This window comes from Carettochelys insculpta, chromosome 7 (genome assembly GCF_033958435.1).
Source record: "Carettochelys insculpta isolate YL-2023 chromosome 7, ASM3395843v1, whole genome shotgun sequence".
Classification (NCBI taxonomy): Eukaryota; Metazoa; Chordata; order Testudines; family Carettochelyidae; genus Carettochelys; species Carettochelys insculpta.
This window is the reverse complement of record NC_134143.1, coordinates 13,683,965-13,703,371: the sequence shown is the minus strand read 5'-3', so window position 1 is coordinate 13,703,371 and position 19,407 is coordinate 13,683,965. Positions and strand designations below refer to the sequence as shown.

Genomic DNA, 19,407 nt, shown 5'->3' with positions numbered 1-19,407 from the left:
TACAGTATTTTATATAATTCAGTCCTGTAAAATCATTGCCTTATGAAATAGTTCTTTCATTTCGTATTACTGCAGTAAGTGCTATGCAGTCTCCTCTTTCTGTGGCACAAACACTGACTATTAATCCACAATACTTATAATTATTTTGGAATCTTGATATTATTTTGGAAACTTGTGTGTAGCTTCTCTCTATTAAAGCACAAAATTGTTATTTTGGATTTTTTTTCTAGTTGCTAGCTATTTACAAATACCGTACTGCATCCAGAAGAAATGTTGGATGTTAGAATTGTATACAGTTGAAAAACTGTGTGTGCTAACAGAGAGCTATATAACTTGGTGTTTGGGGCAACATTATAGCATCTTTGGGATTTCACAAGTATAGTATTATGGGAAGTCTGTCCTCTCCTAAGAATACTTAAAAATCATTGAAAATTGTATTAGGAAAGGATGAGGGCTTGACTCCTGATACTGGAGAAAGGTTTCCAATAAAAGAAAATATATTAAAGGGGGTTACTGAGTATCATGGTCATATTAAGCCAAATGCATACACACGTTTTACACTGGTGTAACTCCTCTGGCTTCAGTTGTTCCTGACTTGTACTATTTTTAGACAGAACAGTCAGTGCGTATCTGTGTAACTTAACACCATCACTTCACTGCTGAGCTTGGCCAGCCTGCCCTGTTTTAGCTAGGCAAAGATGACAGCTAACACCTGATTGTTCTGTCACTAGAAGTGGAATAAACCATGAATAAAATAAAATCCTAGTACCAATGCACCAATGCAAAGCTTGTACCTTTGAGAAGATAATCAGGCACCTAATATAAGATGCTTAGAGACTATGTGTTTGGGACTATGTACTGTGTTATATGTTAAACAAAAATCACACCAACTAAATTTGGTTCTTTGGATATTGGTGCAACATAAAGTTTGGGAGTCTGTTTTCTCATGCTGGAGCTGCTTCATCCCCCTTGATGATGTGTAATTTTGCATCACTGTCACACATCTTCAGAATGATGATGAAAGTCTGAATTACACCACTGTTTTCTGACATCCAACTTTCAGCTTGCATGATGATGTCACCATGGAATTTTGCCAAAAGTATCCCGTCAAGAACAACCAGTGGAGTACAGCAGGGTTCTTCCTGTGTTACAGGAAGGAGAGGGCTACAGTAATAGGAAGGAGCTTTCAAGGGGTATTGAGGACAGTAATGTCTATTTATGCACATATCTTGAAGCATGAAAACGATTCTATCAAATATTGACCATGGTGGTGTGAGCCGATGCCCAGGTGTCAGCTAAAGGTCCAGTGGGGCAAAGGGGGTGATGCCGCACCAGCAGCTACGCTAAGCAGCCAGGGCAGGCTGGGTTCTTTGGTTTGCGTTTAGTTCGGGTACAGTAGCAAGAGGAAAATTACTCTTATCAGAGGCTTTAACAATTACTTTTTATTTATACAAAGATAGAAACAATTTAACTAAGACAAATGATTAGAGTACAACAATTGTGAATTTTTATTTATAACTTTAGCAGCAGTTAATAGGAAACCGCTGACAGCGATTTTACAACAGAAGTGGCTGCCGCATGTAAAAAGGGGTTTTAAATTGACCGCCCAATTTTATGAATGAAACAGAGATGGCCGCCGAGTGAGTGACAGGATAATGATTTTCTTGTGGTTACTAATGTTTACAGAAGGTAATTGCTGACCGCAGCTTGCCAATTAAGGTAAGGACCCCCTGTGGTTTGATAGACAAGATAATGATTTTCTACAGTTCTATGTAAAAGATAGTGGCCATCGCAGTTTTCTAATAGATCTAAAGGGTAAACGCATTTTAAAGATAAGATAAGGGCTTCCCTCGGTTTGATTGACAGGCTAATGGTTTTTAGCAGTTTATAGCCAAAAACAGTTAGTACCCACGTTTTTAAAGGGGAAACAACACAATTTAACTTAAGAAAAGCTTTAGACAAACTAGCTAGCTTAAACTAGTACAAGTAATGTGTACACAAGAAAAGCACATTGCAGGTGTGATTTTCACCCCTGCCTCTTAGACCTGGTGGAACCAGAGTCTTTACCTCAATTCCTATAGGAAAGAAGTGTAAGACAGGTGTAATTCTTACCCCTGCCTCATAGATCCAGTGTGACCCAGAATCTTTCTCTCAATCCCTCGGGAAGAAGTAGATACGAACCAGGCGTCCCCAGTCTCGGGAGTCAATACCGGACCTGGCCAGCAGGTGTAGGTGATTGGAGCTCAAAGTGGGTGGGCTGCCAAACCCCTCTTTATACCCCTTTGGTCACGTACGCTTCTTCCTGGTCTCAAGTGGCCAATCGGGGAGGAATGTGTTTGAACCCCAGGTTTCCCAGGGAAGGTGCAAGGCTCAATTCGCACCTGTGAATTGTGGACAGTTGGGCACCTTTGGAGGTGATGGGCGGAGATTCCCTGCTCTTCCTGGGGCAGTGATCAGGCATGTCAATCACCGATATCAGCCAGAAGGGTGGCCATTAGCTAGCCCATCCACTGTCTGGTTTCTGTGTATGGTAGAGAGTCTAAGTGAGACAGCACACCTGCGTTCCCAGGACATCAAAGGGTGCCTGTCTCCCTCTGCGTCTCTCTCTCTCTCTGTCTCTCCCAGTGGGGGGGAGAAGAAGAAAAGGCCAAATGGGTGGTTCATGTCTGGCTAAAGGTGGTTGGTAGAGAACCTGAATAATCCCCTCACAATCACAAATCCTGTCACAGACCTGCACTCTTGGGCAGAGAATGCTGTGGTGGGGGTAGGAAGTATGTATGTCCCTTTCCTTCCATGCCCTCTGCCAACCACATAAAGGTCAGATTTGGTGTGGTTGAGCTGAGATCCTGAATCTATGCTTGTGCAGATTTAGTAACTCAGAACAGGATGCATGGCACATCTGTCTTTGGACTAGGTTCCCAATTTCCATCCTTGCCCGTACAACTAAAATCTCTACCTCTGCTGCCTAGACTGTGTGCATTTCATCCTAATGTAAACACCTGAGAATCTTTCATCTGAGTTGTCTCCCATCAGCATTTGGAGATTGTGGTAGGATAATAGTCACAGTGTGCAACTAGTATGCATTCCTTGGGATTTATCCACAACATTAGCTGAAGGATCCTATCGTATTTCTTTACAGCATCTGATATTCATAAATATACCTGGGTTTTCCCAAAATGTGCACAGAGCAAGACACAGCCCCTGAAAGTGAATGCTGCAACCTGACTTGCATCCACCTTCCTCTATAGAAGTCTCTTCTATGGAGAGGGTAGATACAGATCTCTTCTCCTCTGCTGTACACTGGAATCATAATTTGCCCATGCAAGTTTTATTTTCAAAGTGCCAAATTTGACACTGATTCACTCAACCCAGCTAAAGTAGATTTATAATGGGCAGAATTTAACCTCTCAAGTACAAAACTAGTGGTTTTATTAGCCTGTTTGATGGTAAAACACTGTTTTGTTATTGAAACTCGAACCCACTGGATAAACAAATTCTATACATACTGGTTTGGTATAGAAATGGCCTCTTTGGCTAGGTCTATACTACAGTGATCTGTCGACAGAAGTTACTGTCGGAAGTTATCTTCCGAAAAAACCTCTGTTGACAGATTGAGGCCAGACACCAAACTCTTTCAGTCTGCCCTGGTGACAGACAGCCTGGCCACTCTCTTGACAGAATGGCTCCTGGAACTCTGTCCGACAGGGTTGCATGGCAGGCAAGCCCTTCTGGGAGCCCAGCAAGACATGTCTTTAAAGGGCCCCCTGATGCTCATTCCCTGGCCATGCTGAGGCTTGCCTAACTCCTCAAGGGACAGCACAGCTGCTACAGCAGGGCTTTGATGCTTCCTAGGAGAAACAGCTCTTTCCAGAGAGCCACAGTGCCAGCCTCCCAGGAGAACAGGCATGAACCCAGGTGTACCCCGGCACAGTTCTTTGACTTTTGCCTGCACCTTGCTCCATAATTTGAGTGGGGTGGCCCCATGCTGCCAGGGCAGTGGCACTTCCTCCTCTTGTCTGAGGCATTGAGGAGGGTCCATTCCTCACGCCACTTGTCCAGGAGGTCCTGGATCTCAGTCCTGGTTCAGAAGGTGGCCTCACATTTTGTGCCCCAGGGTTTCTCCTGGGATCCCTTAGCCTGCTCCCTGGAAGGGCCAGAGTGTGGTGGGGTGGCCTGGCTCTCACCCAGCTGTGTTCTCAGGAGTGGCTCCAAGGGTGTGGGGATAAGGAGAGTACTGCTGTGCTGTTTGTACTCTCTCAGCTTCCTGACACAAGGTCTCTGGGGCTCCCTGTGGATTTAAGAATGGCTGGAGGCAGAAACCATAGAGCTGTGCTAGCTGTGGGCAGTGGGTCTCCGGGGCAGCTGCCCAGCACCATGGCTGACTTTTCTGTCAACAGAAGGTCCCCTGGACTGTCCAGACTGGCTTTCTGTCAACGAGGATCTGTCAGGAAAGACATTCTGACTCATGAGCTATGATTACACTATAGCGCTCTGTCAACAGAAGTCACTCTTGGAAGAGGTTTCCTGACAAAACTTCTGTTGACAGAGTGTAGCCACACACAAAAGCAAATGGAGAGAGGGCTCTGCTCTGTCGACAGCAGTTGGATGGCCTGTCTGCTTTCTTGGCCAAATAGGCACCCGGAAGCCAAGCAGACAGGTCTGCTCATTATTGTGGGTGCCCTGTCTGTTGAAAGAGGCCCCCTGGGGTCATTTACACAGCTGTTTTGTCAACAGAAATCTGTCAACAAAGGCATTGTGCCTCATAGCGGAGGGGCAAAAACCTGTTGGGGGAAGTGCTGGGTTTTGTTAATGTGCTGTCAACAAAAGGCACTTTGTTTGTAAATGCACAGTATGTTTTGCGGACAAAACCCCTGTTTCGTTGATGAAACTTTCTAGTGTAACTGTAGCCTTAGGGGAAAGGCAGAACACTGTCAACAGAAGTGCTGCATTCTGTGATTTACTGTCAACAGAACACCTTCATAGTGTGGACACTCCATAGGTTTGTCAACAAAATGCCGGTTTTTTTGACAAAACTCTCTTGTGTAGACGTTGCCCTTGAGTGATAGATGTGAAAGAACGTGATGAAAAGATGTGTGGTTCTGGCCTTGATTTCCTGAAGAAGACCAGCTCACATATGCTGTATGAGGCACACTCAGTGATGTGGACTGATTTATTAACAATCACAATTTGTCTTACTTTTTCCTGTATAGTTATGTTTTCTACCTTTTTTTTGTAGTGTTAAAGTGAACATATGATGTTCATTTCAGATAAAAGAAATTGCTACAAGTCAGTCAAGCTTTCCCAGTGCCCTGGGAACATGATCTTTTGATAGTCGTTCCTGGGGAATAGCATCTGCAGAGAAGAAGAGTTGAGATATATTTTATAATCAGGTCAAAACTAGCAGGATGAGTTTCTAGTGCCAGTTTGCACTGTGCCAGAGTGTAAAAGGTAGAAGGGGATGTTATGCTAGGGAAAGAAAATAAAGAGACGTATCTTGTTTTGTTTTCTTGTAGACGGTGAGACAGGCACTGTATGTACAAACTTGCAAGTAACATGAATTGGATTATAGAGGTAGTCAAAAACACACTGAAGACTCAAAAGATGTTTGGTGATTTTTTTTTTTTTTGCAATTGACTGAGTATGGGTATCATATGATGGTGTATGCTGAAGAGTGGAGTAGTGTTTGAGCCTCATGACTTTAATTGGTTTTCAAGAGGCATGTGAATGATGAAGGGAAGAATAAATAGGGTTCACCATTCCAGTTATGGGGAAGCAGGCCGGTGAAGATAAATGCAGAAAAGCTGGCTGGAGCAGAACTGTATAGTGTTTAAGGTGTGGTGGAGAAACCTGATTCTATTTATTTATTTAGCAATTAGGAATCAGCAGAGCAATTCAGACCAGAACATGAGAAGGTCTGAGTGAATTAGTCAGGCATTAGGAGTTCAGCTGAAACCCTCTGAAAGCACAGGAGTGAAGCAAAAGAGAAATCTTTTCCTATGAAAGGAGGAAGATGCATAACTAAAGTGGGAAAGAGCTACTGAAGGGATGGCTAGTGTCTTGGCTGTGGGGACAAAAATATGTTATATTGAAAAAGAAATAGAAGGGTTTAGCAGTATTAAGACACCGAAGGAGAGAAGATTCTAAAATGTAGCCTAGGGATTTGAGCTGGGGGTGAAGGGGATTGAGGATGTTAGGGTTGCTAATGGACAAGAGAAAGATAACACTTTTAAATGTACAGCCCTGAGCTTCTTATCATGTGAACATTTAGTTCAATGGATCCCAGTCCTAGGGGCTGCTATCTTGCACTCAGATATGAGTATGTGTTATTGGTGGTATGGTTGGTCCTGTTTCCTTTGTTTAAAACACAGGCTGAACCTCTCTAGTCTGGTATCCTTGGGATCTGACTAGTTCCAAACGAGAGAATTTGCCAGACTTTTGGAGGTCGATATTGTCTGGCAGCATTACCAACATTTATAACTGTTTACTGGGCTCTTAGAAGACATTTAAGGGTAAATTAGAGTTAAATAACAGGACAGAACTCTGAGAGCTGGGACTCGTGGCTAGAAACAAACTTTATGGGACTGTGGGAGATTTGCCCACACCCATGATAAGTGATCGTCCAACTAACTAAAATCATGCCAGTTTAGGGATGTTGCTGAATGAGATTGTGCCATATTAGAGACGTTCAACAGGTATTGCTATGGTACCAATTGCAAGGGTTTTTTTTATCAGAAAACAACCCCTGATGAAATATTCCTTTGTAGTTCAACAGAAAATCATCAGTAGTGAGGAGATGATCCCAATTATTTGGCCATTACTTATGTTGGTTCATCAGAGAAATAATTAAAAGCCTCTGTCTGTGGGAGAAATTGTCGTCAGGCTTTAAAGTGAGACCTTCCAAACTTAACCGGTTAACTAATTGGCTTGTGTTTAGAACAGATCGATACATGTGTTGCAGGAAAACAGTGTTTGCTTTTCAATTAAGAAATTTGGGGTTTGGTCCAGAAAACACAGTTAGAAAGGAAAACCACTTGAAATGAGAGAGAGAGAGAGAAAACCTATCGTGTCTGTCACTTTGTATTCTTACTGAGCATCTCACTCTGATTTGTTTTAATTATGGTGTTTACTTAATCAGGATGTAAAATTAGCTTGCAAGGAGTCAATTTTTTGTAGAGATGCAATGGTTTCTTGTCTTCATTGTTTGCTTGTCTTTGCTCGGTAGTCCTTCCTGTCCAGGAAGAATGAAGCTATCCCAGAGTAACAGAAGACATACTTCTTCAGATGAGCTTCTTCACTCATAAATGATACTTCTTGTTTTTGGCATAGTTTCATGTTAAAATTATGTCATTGAAATGCAGTAACAACAAAAACAATCCCCCCAAACTGTAAAACCATTCCCTTGACACTGTCTTCCCAGAAATGCCTACAAGGAATTCTGACTTGACATTGTTGGATCAGATGTCTTTTAACTTTTGTGGCATTAAAAGTCTTGAAGGATCAGATCTCGTTTTTTAGTGGGAATTGCAGGAGTCAGTTACTCTGAGGAATGGTCCCCTTAAAACCTGTATATACTATATTACATGTAAATTCCATAATCAAATAAATATTTCTAGCAAACCAAACATTGCAGCCCTGTTCTAAGTCACGCATCTCTCAAAGGGGAATTGACAAGAAGATGAGAGATGGAGCAAATTACATCCAATGAGGTAATCCCATGTTCCTTTAATTCTTGAGTGTCTCCTTTCTTTGATGATGTATTGACTTGCTGCTGATATTTTCATTTGTATTGGCTTTTATTTTATAAACAGTCTTCTCATATCCCTATGCCTCATTTTCTTTTTAAAATTAAATGTATAATTTCCCCACCCGGCTTTCCTTGTGACAGTAAATTGAAGTGCCATTCTCTCGTTTATCATCAAATGTGTATTTACATCCCAGTAACATGGCAATGGGGGCAGGTAAATAAAAAGCAAAATGTGTCCAGCTCTCTTTCTGTGCCATTTACGTAAGTGCCACACTGTTGTTCATCTGAGCCATATTGGATTTCTTATTCACTTTATATAGGTCCAAGTGAAAAACTTCCTTCTTTCTGTGTAATCCACTAATATTTACAAATAAGATGTTGCGTGTCGGGGAGCATACCTCAGCCACTGTTAGAAATAAATTTCTCCTTCCAAGCCAAACGTGTTGTGTGGATTCCAGTTAGATTTTAATTAATCAGTATTTTTCCTATACGTAGAACACCAGTTTCAGTTTGGTCCTGGATTAGGTTGATAAAAAGCTATGTTAGTTTGATATGTTACTACTCCCTCAAAAAAGTCTGCATGATTGGCTAGCTCTGCAAAGACATAAAGATTGAATAAGTCAATTGAAACTGAATTTTCCTCTTGCATTTTATGTGATCCTCCTAGGTCATAACTACGCAACGGTGCTGCAGTGTCATGATGGAGCATGCATTGGGCCTGCCCATATTTCACCTGTGCTGTGGATAAACACATGGACTCTACAGCACTGAAATATTTTAAAAATTAATATTTATGTGGTATTTTCAACCTGACTGGAACCAGAAATTGCTGTACATCACACATGAAAGCCTGTTTTCATAAGGCTTTGTACACTGCTTGTAGGCCCGGTCTTTTTCCTCTTCCATTCCAAAGAGCACTTTAGTGGTCTCAGAACAGGCACAGAGGACTGTTGTCTTGTTGGGCCTTCCCACATCAAAGCAACATGAAGATAAGTAAAAATAAGGGAATCCATGATTCTTCTTGTGGAAGTAATCACCTAGGAAATCCCAGATTTAGTCTTTTTATTCTTCGATTTAAACAAGATGTGACAAGCTCTGAATTTGATTTGATTTGATTTGAGGCTCTTCTGGGAGCCCTTGTTAAAATTCTGCCACTAGTCAGAGTCAGGATCGGAAGAGTGATTTGGTCTCTGGCTTAGGTGCCCTATTTGTGAGGCTTGTAAGAATACATCTGCAGAGCCAACTCATTATAAGGTAAATACCTCTGTAAAATAAACATTTTGGTTGGATTGAACCAAATGGGGTAAAGAGAGAGAGAGAGAGAGTGAGTGTGTGTGTTTGAGAAAGATACTCCAAGCCTGTCAATCCACACATTTACCACTTCAAATTATTCAAGGTGGACTCTGCTACAATCTCCACACACTCAGCCTACCATTAATTTCTCAGAATACAGTACAAACAACTCCACTCCTGTGCCATTTAATATTAACATTTACCTTTTGGGTAGCTCCACCTGTCTCAAAACTCTCTTGTCTGTTTCATGTGTTTTTTTGTACACTAAGTTTATTATAGGCAAGTGGGGTGGGAAGCTATTGGGGTCTGTCACAGGCTGCCGACCTTTTCAGAGGCATTGCGCTTCTGATGTCTCAGGTTTCTTGGAACCATCTTCAGAACAGCATAATGGAGCTGTGCTTTTGGGGAGCAGATTAATGTTGCATTTAGAATGACAAAATGAGTTCAAATTATGTTCTGAAAGGGGTTTAGTTCTGCCATTGGGCCTAAAAGTCAAGTCTTGTCAAGCTTATGAGCTGCGTCTACACGTGCACGCTACTTCGAAGTAGCGGCACCAACTTCGACGTTAGGCGGCGAGACGTCGAAGTCGCTAACCTCATGAGGAGATAGGAATAGCGCCCTACTTCGACGTTCAACGTCGAAGTAGGGACCGTGTAGACGATCCGCGTCCCGCAACGTCGAAATTGCTGGGTCCTCCATGGCGGCCATCAGCTGGGGGGTTGCGAGATGCTCTCTCTCCAGCCCCTGCGGGGCTCTGTGGTCACCGTGTGCAGCAGCCCTTAGCCCAGGGCTTCTGGCTGCTTCTGCGGCAGCTGGGGATCTATGCTGCAGGCACAGGGTCTGCAACCAGTTGTCAGCTCTGTGTATCTTGTGTTGTTTAGTGCAACTGTGTCTGGGAGGGGCCCTTTAAGGGAGCGGCTTGCTGTTGAGTCCGCCCTGTGACCCTGTCTGCAGCTGTGCCTGGCATCCCTATTTTGATGTGTGCTACTTTGACGTGTAGACGTTCCCTCGCTGCACCTATTTCGATGTTGGGCTGAGCAACGTCGAAGTTGAACATCGACGTTGCTGGCCCTGGAGGACGTGTAGACGTTATTCATCGAAAATCGAAATAAGCTATTTCGATGTTGGCTGCACGTGTAGACGTAGCCATGGTGGTGTAACTCTACCCACTGCGGGGGGGTTTCTCTTTATTTACTTCAGTGTCGTTGAGTAGAAAATTCAATGTGCCCTCATTCAGTTCCACTGTGTTAAAATATATTCTGTATCATTTGAATAGTCCTAAAAAAAATCCTCCAGTGTAATACAAATTAACATGAACAAATGTCATCTGGAAATGTGAATGCCACCTGGGCACAGAGGGAAGAATGAAACTTTTAGCATGAACTGATCAATGTTCTTGCTCTGAACAAAATGCAGCAGTAACTCAGGGGTTATGATTTCCACTTGGAGTACAGGAAGATATGTGCAGCTCCCATGTTGTTTAATGGGAGGTTCAAGTCTGATATTTTCTGCATATTACACTGAAAAGATACCCCTCAAAGTTTTATTGTTTGAAAAGGCACAAAAAGAGTGTTTATCCACGATACCATTATGATTGCCAGGTCTCATTGTCAGATATGTTCTCCTGGACTGTCCTTTTGCAGGATGTTGTGGTGAATTCTTTCGTATATATATTTTTTCTTTTTCATTGAATATATACTGTTTGAAGACTTGGGGGAGAAAAATGGATCTCGTGGTAACATTGTATTTTCCATAACATGGGGCAGGAAAATGATTATGGTTCAGACTAGTAGCAGCAGTATAGCCAAACATTATGGTCTAAATGGATGACAAAGAACTAACCCTACATCATTTGGGAAAGTCAAATTATTGTGGAAATCATCTTTTTGGTGTAAATAGCTTTTCTGCCTTACTATGATCCCACACATCTGATGCAAATTGTTTTCAACAATAAAAGCAAAAGGACGCCACATTTGTGTACAACGGATGTAGTTTGCAGACTAGAAATGAGGGATTTGAAATGAGAAACATCTGAGAGGTGCGAGTAGTAGTGGTGATATTTATATTTTGATAGCATCCAGAGTCCAGATCAGAGTCTCATTTTGCTCAGTGCCATAGAAACATGCAAAGCTATGGTCAACATTAGACAGCATGTAAAAAAGTTATGGATTTCTGGAAGGGTAGTGGTGCAGGCATGAACTGCAACTCTGGCTGACTCCTTCCAACAGCAAGCATGCTGAACACTACATGACAATGGAAGAGAAGACAATATGCCTGATTATTCTTGTCCAGCATCATACTTGTGTATTCAATTGACTTCAGTGGGGTTACTGCTGATTCTACTGTTGTGTGACTGGGACAAAGACATCCTCAGACCCAGTGTTATTGAAGGATAATTTTTTCTTGTTTCTGTTGTACTTTGATTTTTGCTGTTATGGTATATAGTGACTCAAATGTGTAGCCCGCTTTGATAGAACAAGGTCTGTTGGTCTTAAACGTATCCTCTCCAAAGATAGACTTACAGGTTCCCTGCTTACATCCACCCTTATTTGTAGCTAAATCCATATAAGTAGAGTGACAAATGCAAATTTCAACATGTAAGTTAATTTTGTCTGCTTTTATTTATTTATTTATTTATTTATTTATTATTTCTGTCTCCTTTTGTAAATCAGCTTTTCAACTATACTGTAGGTGGTATGTTTCATAATGTTCACATCGAAGCAAAACAGCATTTATTTTAAACATTTTGAATATAGTTTCCTACAGCCCCAAGGTTTCTTAAACACGAGGGTACCATATGCCAGGGAAATTTTGTGATGTATATATGCCTCTAAAGACAAGACAGGGCATGCTGTACTGAATATGTTTGACCTGTAATGCGTACAAGACATGGAGAGAATTGTCTGCATGTAAAAAATGACCTGGTAGCCCAGTTAATTTCCTTTATGCCTTAAATTAGGTTACTGACATTCATAATGCATAGAACTTTGCTTGTTGAGCAATTCAGCATCATATGTGCAGAGGTACAACTATACTAACTGGTATTACACTCAGTGATTTATTTGCACAGGAGAAGCCAAGAAAATTCTGCATCTCTTTCCTAAAAGTGCATTTACCTTGGCTCTAAATATTCAAGAACTTTTCCAGCTAGGGCATATACTTCCCCTTTCCTCTTTAGGTAACTATGATGATTAAATGATCATTTGCTATATATACATATATTGGGATGTACAGTTTATCTTGGTCTCCAACTTGAAGACCTTTCTGTGGCTTCCCTAATCTGTTATAGGAATTTCAAAAATAAATCACTAATTATATACACAGAAAAGGTTTCCTTCCTTAGCTCTATGAGCTGGTAGATCTAAGAATACCGTAAAGTACCAGTTTGTATAGCGTATGCTTTGGAGTTGGACCTACGTTACTCGATATAATATGCTAGAATGTGCAATGTCTGCTTGCACACATAAAGGTAATCAATATACCTGCATGCAAAAATTAACCCTTAGAGTACTGCTTCAAATTCTGCAGTTTTGTTGTTTAATTTTACTAGTGGGCTGTGCTGCTTTCCTACTCAGCTCATAGTACTATACAAAAAGTATGTAACAAGCCATACAAAAAAAAAAAAAACAAACTCTTTATCCGAACAAATCCTACCAAGACAAACTCCCTCAGGTTGCTAATGGGTGATGTATTCATAAGCAACTGTAGTTTTTAAGGTGTTGAAATGTTTAATGTTTCAATGTAATAGTATGGCTGTTAGATTTAGTTCCTAACTATATAGTTGTGTATTCAATAAAAAGAAGTCAGTTCTTTAAGGGTTAATGTGGAGTTAGGGGATCCCAAGGTATTCTTTTGCTTGTCTTTCCTGAAGACATGTGCATGTTTCTTTTCAGGTAGTTACCTGAACATGTGAGCATTAGGAATGAATGAGCGACTAACTGAATGAATTAAATGTTCTTTTTTGGAAATGCCTGCTTGTATTTTGCAGGGAGATGGGAAAACAAAATTGTAGCTCCTAAATTCAGACCTTTATCAAAACAAAGCGGGGGGGTGGGGGGAGAAAAAGAAAAGAAAAATTCTGTTTTGATTTTTTTTCAAATACTCTGATACCACCAGTTTACTTCAATTTCTTTTCTTTCAAATAGCCCAATAGAATCCTGCCAGAATTTCTACAAAGATTTCACATTACAGATAGACATGGCTTTCAACGTGTTCTTCCTACTGTACTTCGGCTTGCGTGTAAGTATCTTGAATTATATCATGTGGTTTGGGAAGGATGTGCAATGATTGTACACAGTGATTATTTGAAGAAGGGTGTAGGAAGAAGGGCGCTTTAAAAAATGGTGTTTTATTTTGAAAGAACCCATCTACGCTGCTGTTTTTCTTTTGAAAGACTCACCTTTGAAAATGTAATTATGCAAATGAAACACAAGATAAGTAAATTGGCTCTTCATCTGCATTTCCGATTTGCCTCACTCACATTCCCCTTTTGAAATGGGACTGTAGCGTAGACGCAGCTTGGTACTGTTGAGAGGCCTCTGTGGAATTTGGTCTCAGTCCAGGTCCAAATGGACTGATGTTTGCATCACAAAATCAGCCACAACAACTGGCACTAACCTCTCATCCCTCTTGGCAATCTTAGGCAGAGTGACTGAACTCTGTTTGTGCTTCTCTATATTTTTACTTCAGTTGAGGACTGAAGCTGAGTTGGTGAGGTAGCATGAGGAAGTTCACAGCTACATCATGTGTTGCACTTACACTGTCTGCAAGGCTGTCAAGCTAGCAGCTGTGCTAAGTTTTTAGAGAAAACTTTATTTCAAAAATATATCTTTAGTCGCTCCTTCCCACTTTCTGTAAACCAAGTCTGTTTACTGTGAATCAGGTTGGGCAATCACCTGAATTCACTAATCCTTTAAAATGAAAAACAAAATAACAGTGGCCAGTTGTACCCGTCATGCATGCTGGATATGTTGCTAAATTCTGGAGAAAGAACTATGCTTTTGAAATTAATATTGCCTGTTGCTAGGGAGGAGGGCAGGAGCATTGGAAGTTTTCAAGGACTGTATATACACTGATGCTGATGGGAGAACCTCAGAAATTCTGAACATCTGCAAAATTGGGCTGGAAATCTTACAAATGTAACCCTTCTATTAATGCCAGATGCCTGCCAGAAGGGCCGGGTTCAACTCTTGTGGGGTTTTCCTGTCAAGGATACAACCAACTGGCTCGAGCCCCCACCCAGTGGCCTGGGACAATTTCACCCCTGTGCTGGGTGCCTGTAAGTCGGTTCTCCCTCCCCTCGCAAGCACAGAGTCTGAGATAGAAATGGCTTGTTTAATGACCATAACCTACCCCAAGGTTACAGTGACAGATGCAGTATATCTAAGCAAAGAAGAGACAAACCCCCTTCACCCAGATACCATCCCCATATGCAGTAGAACCCAGTCTCTTGCTGGGGCTCTTGGCCCTTTACCCCACACACAATTACAGGGTGTACCTTCTGCGGTGCAGTCCCAAACCCAAAGCCCGCAGACACATCACCAGGGCAGTACTAGCTGTCCACTTGTCTGCAGCATCCCCTTGCTGCCACCAGCCGCCCGCCGTAGCCCGCCGGTCGCTGTCGTCTCCCGCTCCTCCTACCGTCCGCCTGCTGGTCGCTGTCGTCCACCGCCGCTCCTACCGGCCGCCCGCCAGTCGCCGTTGTCTGCTGCCGCTCCTACCGGCCGCCTGCCGGTCACCGTCGTCCGCCACCGCTCCTACCGGACACCTGCCAGTTGCTGTCGCTCCCACCAGCCGCCTGCCAGTCACTGTCATCTGCCCAACCCCACTGCTTGGGATCACCCTAAGGCAGAACCCTGTGATTTCAGCTCTGCATGGCCTCCGCTGCCACTCTGTGATTTCAGCTCCTGGTATCTCTCATATGGGGTTTCACAAACACCCTAGTATCCAGCTCTATCTTTCAACAGGTGGGGAGGGTTAGTCAAGCCAGGCTTATAGCTATATGGCCAAGGCATAGGCAGGGCCATGGCACTCAGCAAGCTGGCTCAACCAGTGCCCCTCCCCTTCTCTCTCACAATGCTTTAAACCAGGGAGCCCTGTGTAATTAATGTCTTACACAGCTAAGGCAACTGCCCTGTCCCCCACAACAACCCAGAGCATTGGTGAGATCTCACAACTCCCACATTAAGTGTTAGCTTAAATTGTGATTTTACAACTACATGTTTACAATAGACCAAATCTCAGGGCTTACTCGCTACCCATTAGGTTTTGCCTGAAAAGGTATTACACATGCACACCTTTGCATTCTTATGCAAATGATCTCTGGGAGACACACTTCTCCCAGCCTCAGTATCACACCTGCCGCCCTTTGCATTCTTATGCAGATGACTTCTGGGAGACACATTCCTCCCAGCCTTCAGCAGCACCGCATTCCTTTTGCCACATTCCCTACACAAACATGCTTTTATGAGCTTTTCTCTAAATCCTGTTTGGGGAATCACACATTTCCTGGGGTACTTTGGTTCTCCTGCTTTTGTTTTGTCTCAGAAGCTGGAAATGTAATACTGTTCAAGAATAAAAAGTTAAGACAATTTTTTACCAACAATTTAGGAACCAGTAAAAAAGTTTGGTTTATGATTTGAACAAAAGGTCTGGGTTGGTTGTTATGTCATCTGATCACTTTTTCCTGGTTTGCCACGTGGTCAACTCTTTGATAAAAAGATTATCTCAGTATGTGCAGTATACTGCCCATATTTTCTATCACAGATATAGAATGGAATATATGCCCAAATCCTAAGATACATTTATTTTAGGTTTTTAAAAATGACCACTATACCACCAGCATATACTGACTCCTTGTCACAAGATTCAGTACGCAGTACCTGTAGATTGACTGCAACTACAAATTCAGAGTCCTAGGCTTTGTCTGAACTACAGCAATCTGTTGACAGAAGATACTGTTGGAAGAGATCTTCTGGCAAAACCTTTGTCAATAGATCAGGTCCACACACAAAAGTGGATTGAATGAGCAATCTGCTCTGTCAACAGAGACCAGCCAGACTGCCCAGTGGCTCTCTCAACAGAATGGCTAACTGAAAGCTCAGTAAACAGGAGAACTGGGGAACTGGAAGACCTGTCTGTTGACAAAAGAGCCCCTGGAGCATCTGCATGGCTTTTGTGTCAACAGAAAACTGTTGATGAAGGCATTATTCCTGAGCAGGGAGAGGCGCAATGTTGCTGAGGAATGTGCCAGGTTTTGTCAATAGAGCACATTTTGTGGTAGACACTCCCTGCATTTCTCCTACTACCGGTTTTGTCAGAAAAACTCTCTCCTTTAGACATAGCCCTAGTGTTTTCTAAAGCCTGTGACACATTTTTCACATAGTAAATCATTGATGTATGTATTGCACATGCTGAGTTGCAGTGAGTATGAGATTAGTTATTACAGTAAACCATGAATTTAATGGGCTAGTGGTGGTTTGCTACCCGCCCTCCCCAATAGGCTCCCCCAGCCCCAGTCCCCCTCCCCTCAACCCACCCCAAAAGCCAGGGGCTCACCAGACTCCATCCACTGGAGCCGGAACTGCTGGAGCCTGCCGCACATCCAGACGTGCCAGGACTGCGGTTAGGACCCCACCACCAACAGCATGAAGCTGGAGGAGCCACCATTGTCTCCAGAGCTGCCATGCACTCCTCTCACCAGGGGTGGGGCGCATATCTGGGCAGACAGCCCTCACATATGCGCCCCACCCTTGTTGGGAGGAGCACGTGGTGGATCTGGCATCGATGGCAGCTCTTCCAGCTGCGCACAGTGAGGCACCTCCAGCTGCAGGATGAAGCAGCTCCAGCCATGTGCGGCTCCAGTGGTAGCTACTCCAGGTGGCAGCCATAAGTCCTTTAACTTTAACTTTCGGGGAGGGAGGTGAGGGGGCGGGAGGGAGGTTAGGATTTTACAGGTCCCAGCAGAATTTGGGAACAATGGGGTTGTCCATTATTTCTGAAGTCCGCCAAATCTGGGTCCATAAAATCAAAGGTTTATTGTACTCAACTTTGGTCAGGGTAGCAGAATTGGCTCCATTGTGAATTTGCTAGTTACATAACCATTATTTTCTACCTGATGTTCTTTCAGTACAGTCTGACAGAATAAACTGCTTTTGTGGAGACTTACTGGCAAGTTGTTATTTGAAGAAATATTTTTAACATCATCCTTCTCCATCTGTTCCCCTGAACTAATGAAACACAACTCACAATCATATAAATATTACTACATCTAGAGCTCTAGAAGATATTTGTGTCCAAACACATTCATGCATCCCATGTAAACTCTTAGTGAGCGGGAATCCAAGTTTCCTGCAAAGGAGAAAGAGAAGCTCTCAAATGACTGAGGAAGACAAATCACAAAATTAAATGAAAACCAGGCAATAATACTTGATGAAGCGTGGATTTCAAGAGCTAACCTTGGCTTTGGGAGGCACAACCTATTGCTAAGTACATCAGTATTGGTATGCAAATGCTTGAAGTGTAAGGATTACCGAATAAGTTTGTCCTACTGCAGTTATGGAATTTGTTTGAGAGTTCTCAATTAATTAAATGAATTGCCTTCACCTACTTTCTTAGTATTTGTATTTAGTGCCATTATAGGAAAACCAGGGACTTCTCTGCACATTTCATTTGAATCAAGGCTCATTTACAGTTTGACTTGATTCCTGAAAGCAAGGGAATTCTCAGTGGTGGGAAGCTGAAACTCCCACAAGAGCCAAGTAGGGTGTGCCTAAAAATCTCCATATCCATCTTCCTAAAATCTCCCTGTGTCTGAGACACCCTTGCTCAACAAGCTGATACTGAGTTTTAGCCAATTTATGTTCCATATCTTTGATGTCAGTTGAGTAATCAGGTGCCTCTTTAAATACTTTAATGTAAATCTATGAGTATAGAAATAGTTTTCAAATTATAAATCTGGGGCCTTTTTAATGGGTAGGACGTTTATTGTGGTGTTCTCACTGCATGCCCTTTTCTAATAATCTCTCTGGGGCTACAATGCAGCTGGTGTGCAGCATGTATTACTTTAGTAAAACAGTTCTGAAGTGGTCTTGACAGCTAATAGTCAGAAGCTTGAGAAATGATTTTATGGTTGAGGGACATATCTTTCAGGTAAATTTTTAAAGATACGGCTTTTGTAGCTGATTATTCAGAGTTCAGTCACTAGCTGGGGGAGATTCCTGATTTCCCTAACTAAATGAAAAAAAAATTGTTTGATGTGCATCTAAGTGTGATGTATACACTTAAACAAATTTTTGTATGTCAGTAGTTGCCCAATGCCTAAAGGGAATGTTAAAATTAAGAATAACCCATGTAGCTCACTGAGTTGATAAAATTCCAGGAGAAATTGGGTGCCAAACACGTGTGTATCTGATGTCAAATACTCTGAATACTTGAGTGGATGTGCTGGAGGAAATCTGATTTTTCCCCATGGTTTTTGTAACACCTAAAATGGTCTTGTTAAAGGCTAAAAGAGTGGTGTGTTGCAGCTATTGCCTTATAAGTCTGAAAACTGAATGCATAAACGTTCTTCATTTCTCTCCTTGATAAATGTCCCTCTCATTGTTAATTTTAGTGCTGCTAGGTAATGGTTTTATCCACCCAATAAACACTGTCTAGCTGTGATGGATCTGAGCACACCAAATGCTGCTCCACTAACTCTTAAAGTAAAACAGGAACTTAGTCTTCGGAAAGGAGAATATGACACACACGTGTATCAACACACTTATGAATTGACTCTTTCTCCTTTTCTTTTTCTAGTTCATTGCAGCCAATGACAAGCTGTGGTTTTGGCTGGAAGTTAACTCAGTAGTAGATTTCTTCACAGTCCCTCCGGTGTTTGTGTCAGTGTATTTAAACAGAAGTTGGCTTGGTAAGTAAGCTCCTTTTCATTTTAATTGTTGAAATCAAAACACACACACCAGGCCTAGTGTGACAGAGTAGTTCTTTGTTCTGCATCACACGTAAATGGAGGAATGTAACAGATGTTGTCTGCATGAGCCATCCACGTCAGCAGACAGGTGGGTTATATTTCATGGGACATTTACTAGGTTCATTATGTTCTTGATATATAAATACAATTGCTTCTGAGAGGTGTTGTGAGAGGTACAGTGTGACATTTGTATGGCAGTGAACGCCAGCTTGAAAGGAGAAGCACAGACCTGCTGACAGGGCCACTTTGAAGTGTCAGAGCAGTGCTGCTCTCCTGTTCCACATGGCTGTGAAGGAAGCAGGCTGGGTGGCACTAAGGAATGACTGCCCTATTCCCTCCCTTTGTGTCCCTGGCCCTGCCCCTCCCAGGGGTCACATCTTGCCCCAGGGTCTGTAGAGTC

At 42.4% G+C, this 19,407-nt stretch overlaps 1 protein-coding gene across 2 annotated transcripts in view; it reads left to right on the top strand.

Annotated features, from left to right (window-relative positions):
• KCNMA1 (potassium calcium-activated channel subfamily M alpha 1) overlaps window positions 1–19,407 on the top strand; it is an 863,058-nt gene that overhangs the window by 529,639 nt on the left and 314,012 nt on the right. For both annotated transcript variants that reach the window (XM_075000037.1, XM_075000036.1), the window contains exons 4-5: window positions 13,183–13,276; window positions 18,836–18,947. In XM_075000037.1, coding sequence (XP_074856138.1) covers window positions 13,183–13,276; window positions 18,836–18,947 — 206 coding nt within the window. The remainder of the gene's footprint in view (window positions 1–13,182; window positions 13,277–18,835; window positions 18,948–19,407) is intronic.